The sequence below is a fragment of the Ipomoea nil genome, unplaced genomic scaffold (assembly GCF_001879475.1).
Source record: "Ipomoea nil cultivar Tokyo-kokei standard unplaced genomic scaffold, Asagao_1.1 scaffold1334, whole genome shotgun sequence".
NCBI classification, from domain to species: Eukaryota; Viridiplantae; Streptophyta; class Magnoliopsida; order Solanales; family Convolvulaceae; genus Ipomoea; species Ipomoea nil.
In genome coordinates this window covers 2,288,872-2,295,614 of record NW_017617762.1, presented here as the reverse complement: position 1 = coordinate 2,295,614, position 6,743 = coordinate 2,288,872, and the positions used below count along the sequence as shown (strand labels likewise).

General features: G+C 34.4%; 1 protein-coding gene across 3 annotated transcripts; it reads left to right on the top strand.

The window, feature by feature from the left end:
* Positions 1-2,759: 2,759 nt before the first annotated feature.
* On the top strand, positions 2,760-6,257 carry LOC109185544 (putative protein FAR1-RELATED SEQUENCE 10). Of its 3 annotated transcripts, none has more exons than XM_019335484.1 (4): positions 2,760-2,890; positions 3,205-4,237; positions 4,341-4,649; positions 5,265-6,257. In XM_019335484.1, the coding sequence occupies exons 2-4, from the start codon at positions 3,218-3,220 to the stop codon at positions 5,874-5,876; spliced, it is 1,941 nt and encodes a 646-aa protein (XP_019191029.1). In that variant the 5' UTR covers positions 2,760-2,890; positions 3,205-3,217; the 3' UTR covers positions 5,877-6,257. The 3 variants fall into 3 exon arrangements, with proteins under 3 accessions (XP_019191029.1, XP_019191027.1, XP_019191028.1); XM_019335482.1 differs by having other exon boundaries at positions 4,341-4,784; XM_019335483.1 differs by having other exon boundaries at positions 3,202-4,237; positions 4,341-4,784.
* Positions 6,258-6,743: the final 486 nt, after the last annotated feature.

Genomic DNA, 6,743 nt, shown 5'->3' with positions numbered 1-6,743 from the left:
TTTCTACTTTCTAAATTGTTAACACTTACACTTTCTATTATTTCTAAACTCTTTTTGTTTTTCTTTTGTGCAGAATTGTCCACTGGAGCTGATGGTTCTTCACTAAGTACTGTCGAAACACTCCCAACAATTGCTGTAATACTTTTATATAACACTCATTTCTGTTTATTTTGATTGCTAAATGCTAATACATTATACATGTGTTGACTCTTTGTTGTTGAGTGGTCGAGGGCTTTGAGGCAAGAATACAGAACTGCTAAGTGGCTTTGTAACTTTTTTATAAATGTTGCTGCCCTTAGTCAGTTAGGCCCCTCACTGTTAGATATCTGGTATTATGGTAAGTGGTAAAGATGTAAGGATTTATGCCTTTCTGGAATTATGGTATATCACTTTCCTTCCTCTCATAGTCTCATTTATTTCGTGTTGCTTATGGCCATGATGATGCTTCCACCATTTGTCTAAATTAAAAGGACTTTGGGAGTTTAGGTTTGTATGTTGCTCTGAGACAAAACTCAAGAAGCAATTCGCCCCCAACTCTAACATGATATGACAAAAAGCAATCTGAGTTTTTTTTTCTTTTTTTTTTTTAATCTTAAGTTGATATGTAGTTCCCTTTGTCTTTATTCAATTTATTGGCCTTAATGGTTTTATAATTGAGCAGGAAGAGGAATGAATGAATGATGAATTGCTGACTTGCTGAGTAGTTGAGTGCTGTAACAGTGTGATCTGTTGATTGCTGACTTGTGAATTGTGATTTGTGAATTTTTATTTTGATTTTTGAACAGTCTGTAACTATGTATGCTAGTAGCATAATGCTACTATGCTGTAAGCCTGTAAGTTCTAACACTTGGACAGTTTGAACTTTAAACTTTTGTGTTTGCAAATTACAATATGTACCTAACTAGCTAAATAGCTTTGTGTATTGTAATTTGTAAGTTTGTAAATGGTAATTTAGTTGTAAGTTCTCACTTCTTAGTTCTAACTATTAAGTATTAAGTTTGTAAGTTTCTAACTTGTAATCTTGTATGGACTAAGAAATTAGATGGACTATTATTTCAACTTTCAACAGTTTATTTTTTTAAAAGTTTTTTCAATGTTTTTATAATTCGAATTGGAATCAAAATTCGACACAAACTGATCCCATCCGAACATGAAAAATCCGAAAAGATTATATAAGGAATTTAAACGGATTGAGTTGACTTATCCCAATTCGAAATCCGGACGGGTGGGCGGTCCACTAATATACACTGCACAACCCTAATGTGATCCATAATCAACTTAATTGAAGGATCGAAAGTTGTGAATCGAATTATCGAAAGCTGGGAATTGAATGAGCAAAAACAGAGAGATCAAACATGAACAACAAAACTAGAGAATGATAGGAAAATACGTAGACCAGAGACTGCTGAAATACGATAACAGTGCGAGCAACCAAACAGTAATATCTTTTTAAAAATATATAATGAAACGACGTTGTTTTGACTCATGATCCACAATAAAATTTTCCTGTATTTCTTGAATTGGACTGTATGATTCGAATCCAATAGTTATGGCAAATTATACTATGGACCGTGGTCCACAATGCATTGTGGTCCAGGCATCAAAACGGCGTTGTTTCTTTTAATGAAAAGAAACGGCACCTATTCCGCGCCGTCCGCAAAAAGTAACTTTGATTGTGTAACATATTCAGTTTCATTTTGTATACACTGCAGTTTCATATCAACACAATTACAGTTTCATGTCGATATAACTACAATTTCATTTGACATTAGACACTCAAATATGTGAAAATGTTATTTAGTTTCATTTTATATATACTATAATTTCATTACAACACAACTACATTATCATTTTGATATAACTACAGTTTCATTGCACAATATACACTCAAATATGTGAAATATTATTCAGTTTCATTTTATATACACCGCAGTTTCATTTCAACACAACTACAATATCATTTTGATATAACTACAGTTCACTGGACAATATACACTCAAATATGTGAAATTGTTATTCAATTTCATTTTGTATACACTGCAGTTTCATTTCAACACAACTGCAGTTTCATTTGATAATATAAAAATAATACGTGTGACAGTGTCAATGTCAGTGTCAGTTTAGATACATTGCAGTTTCATTTGGAAATTAACACATCAAAAATACACACTCTGTTAAGCTGTAACGGCTACCGTTTATTTATTTAAAGAAACGACGCCGTTTTTGGACCATGGTCCACGATATAATTGTTGAATAGTTATCAATCGTTATGTTGTGGAACCGTGTCCACCTTGCAAGGTGGACATGGTTCTATGTTCATAATTACTGAATTATATGTTCATAATTATAAACTATATATTCATAATTTTTGAACTTCATATTCATAATTATTGAACTTTATATTCACAATTATAGAACACTATTACTGAACTATATGTTCATAATTATAAAGTTATATATTTATAATTTTTGAACTTCATATTCACAATTATTGAATCTCTATATAGTTATAGAACTATATATTCACAATTATGTTCACAACTCTATGTTCATAATTATATAACTATATATTCATAATTTTTGTACTATATATTCATAATTATGAACAGTTTTGGAAGTGTGTCCACCTTCAACATAATTGCCAATAGTTATGGATCGTGTGGACCGAATTTGCCCTCCGGATCACAGCCCAAACATTTATTTGCTTTATAAAAAATTTTGGCCCAAAAGTTAATAATTGATCCATCCATAATCTCGAATTGGATTCTCCTTATGCAGAATTCCTCCGATTGTCAGTCGAACAAAACTGCGACAGAAACTGAGTAGCACTCCGAGCTCTGGGGACAGTCAAAGAGAAATACTGAATTTCCATCCCTTGTCTTCTTCACTGGTAATGTAAAAATTTCCCTTTAACCGTATATCAATCTTGTTTTCACTCTCGTGCTCGTACAGTTTTTCAGTGATTATGTTTTATGTGTATGCATTTGGTTTGATCGAAAGACTTGAAACCTACCCCAAAAAGCAATTTTGTTAGAGTTTAGATACCCACTTTCAGAATCTACATAAAGTTCGAATTTTGCTTTATATCCTTGATACCGTGATTCCATTTTAGGCATAACATTGTGTAATATTTCGCTTAAAGTTCTTGTTGTGGGTTGCTTCTGGGTCTTTCTAAACACCTTTTATGTGAATCTGTGTAAGTAGGTATAGATAAATTATGGTGTCAGTGCCTTCGAAGAATTTATGGATGAGAAGGCAGCAATGCCCGTGTGGGGATTGGAAATGTTTCCTTTCGTATGAGGGAGAGACTGAGGAAGCAACCATTGCATCCCAGTTGGCAAGAAGTGAGTCTAGGTCAACAGAACCAATGGTTTCTCCTTATGTTGGTATGGTGTTTAAGAGTGATGAAGATGCATTTGAGTACTACAGAAATTTTGCTAGAAGGAATGGATTTTCAGTTAGGAAAGAGCGCTCCAGATTGAGCCCCCAATTGGGTATCTATAAGAGAGATTTTGTTTGTTATCGATCAGGTTTTGCGCCTATGAGGAAGAAATCCACCGGAGAGCATCATAGGGATAGGAAGTCAGTTCGGTGTGGATGTGATGCAAAGATGTATCTATCAAAGGAAGTCATGGATGGAGTTTCTCAATGGTGTGTTGTCCAATTTAGTAATGTGCATAATCATGAACTCTTAGAGGATGAACAAGTACGCCTACTTCCAGCTTACCGTAAAATCCAAGAAACGGATCAAGAACGCATTCTTTTGCTCTCAAAAGCTGGTTTTCCAATCCATCGAATAGTTAAGGTGCTTGAGTTGGAAAAGGAAATTCATGGCGAACAACTGCCCTTTCTGGAAAGAGATGTTAGAAATTTTGTTCAAAACCACAAGAAAGTAGTTCAAGAGAATGATGCCTTATTGACCGAGAAAAGAGAAAGTGACACATTGGATCTTCTTGAAGCCTGCAAGGCTGCCAAAGAGACTGACACTTACTTTGTCTATGATGTTACTGTTGATGAAAGTAATAAGGTTGAGAACATTGCCTGGTCATATGGAGACTCAGTTCATGCATACAACACTTTTGGTGATGTAGTTTATTTTGATACAACATATCGATCAATTACATATGGTATGCTTTTTGGAGTGTGGCTTGGCATTGACAATTATGGAAAAGTTATCTTCTTTGGCTGCGCATTACTGCAGGATGAAGTGCCACACTCATTCATCTGGGCTTTGCAGGTTTACCTCAGAAATCCTTCTGGATCATTCTAGTTTATTCGAGATGTTATAGTACATTTTATTTGCCTTCTTAATAGTCTAACTTTTATGCTTGCTGATACAGGCTTTTCTTCGTTTCATGAAAGGAAGACCTCCTCGAACAATTATAACTGATATTGACCTTGGAATCAGAGATGCCATCCAAAGTGAATTACCTAGCACAAAACACATTATCTCTATTTGGAACATCCTGCCAAAGATATCCAACTGGTTCTCTCTTCCACTTGGATCGCGGTATGCAGAATTTAAATCTGAGTTTGAAGTGTTATATGATTTGGAGAGTGTAGAAGAGTTTGAATGTCATTGGAATGAGATGACTTCACGGTTTGGGTTAAACTCAGATAAGCATATTGCTTTACTCTTTTTACTCCGGGTATCTTGGGCATCTGCTTATACGAGAGGTTGTTTTGTTGCTCAAATGAACTCCATGTCGTATGCAAAGTACATAAATGCATTCTTGAAAGAAGTTTTTGGCAAGCATACATGTTTGCGCAGCTTCTTTGATCGGGTAAAGTGTATTCAGTTATAAAGTAATTAATCTATTGGGATAACTTTTCTTGGATCCCCTGAGGTTTGTGACAGTAACATTTACCTCATAATATTTTAAAAATTGCATCTAAATCTTATGTAATTTCATGGATCATTTTACTAAAGTCCAAATTATAAAAGATATTAAATTGGTTCACAATGAAATTCTATTAAAAGTCTCTTCTATTTCTTGAATTGGAAAATATTGCTTCGTTGGGCAAAACTGGCAGAAGTACCAAAGAACATGTTTCTTTGGGGATGACTAGACATACAGACAGTGTAGGTGGAATTTCAAAAACAAGAGTTGGTCCATTTATTACTGTCACAAACCTTAGGGTTCCATGTGGAATTATGATAATATGATTTACTTTTCTAGTTGTGATAAGGAACCATTACCTTTCTGAGCACTTTTACTTCCTCTGTATTTATTGTTAATAATTTTATTATTTACAATTTTCAGGTTGCAATTTCATCAAACTATAAAACTCGGTCACATGATGATTGGCAGTACATGCATCTTAGGACTTGCTCACCCGTGGAAGAGCATGCAAAGAATGTTCTTACTGATTTTTCCTTCAGCAGATTACAAAGTGAATTAATCTTGGCCATGCAATACACTGCATCTGAAATGGCTAATGGTCCGTACATCCTTCGCCACTTCAAAAAAGATGATGAACGCCTTGTTATTTGGGCGCCAAAAGATGAACAGATCCACTGTTCCTGCAAGGAATTTGAAACTTCTGGGATCTTATGCAGACATGCTCTTCGTGTTCTTCTGATGAAAAATTATTTTCAGCTTCCCGAAAAATATTTCTTGAATCGATGGCGACAAGAAAGCTCCTTGCTTCCTTATGACAATATAAGGAATGGATACAGCAATGGAGACTGGTTTCAAGAGTTCAATGCTCTAACTGCAACTCTTTTTTCCGAATCATCACTAACAGTAGAGCGCTCAAATTATGTTCATCAAGAGCTTACGAAACAACTCACAAGACTAATTGATGAGGTGAAAAGCATGCCACCTCCCAATGGTGTTGTGATGGATTCATCTCTTTCACCTGTTAACATCTGATTGTTGTTTGCTAATCATTAGATTGGTCTTTGGGATAGCTTAGAGAGGGATATCTATGATCTATCAAATGAAAATGAAAAAAGGCTAAGAAAGAGTAAACTGATAACTTATTCAAAAGGAGAAAGTGATTGGGCTAATAGTTCACCATAATCTTGAGAAGCCAATAATAGCTCAAGAAATTAAGCCCAATATTGTATTTCTTGTCTTCATTGGTTCTTGGATGAATTTGAATTTCTGTAAGGATGATTGGTTCTTAGGAAGATAGTCTGAAATCAATTTCACATGGTAGTGGAATATGTACATAAGTAAATGGAAACAATGTAAAGTTTCTGATTAAATTTTATTCAGTTTCTTCTAATAAATGCATCTTGCTTGTGTGAAATATAGGATTCATAAATAATTTCCTTTTCTGTTATTCCCTTTTCATAAATAAGTTCTGTTGCTGATAACATCTCTACGAAGGGAAGAAAAATGCAAGTACTCTGCATAATTAACAGGCTAGTGCCTGCAAATTTCTAAAGATTACATTGTTTGACATATGCTTCTGTTTTTTATGGCTGAAACAGATCACAAGTAATTTTTAGGCATATATAACGGAAGAGATGATTGTTTATTCATCTTATTAAGCTCCTACTTTAGGATATGATATGCTGTTGATCAGTAAGGGATCTCATATTTTCTTCGGGCATCTCTGAAAGAGAGATGATGATTGATGAACATATACAATCCTTTTTGTGGTGAAGACTGCAACTCTGATAAATTGTAAACGAACTGTTTATCTAAGCTTTCAAGTGAATGTTTCATGTTATGTTTCCTATTCAAATATCGTTGTTTTGATATAACTGGCTATGATTCAGTTCCTTGGAT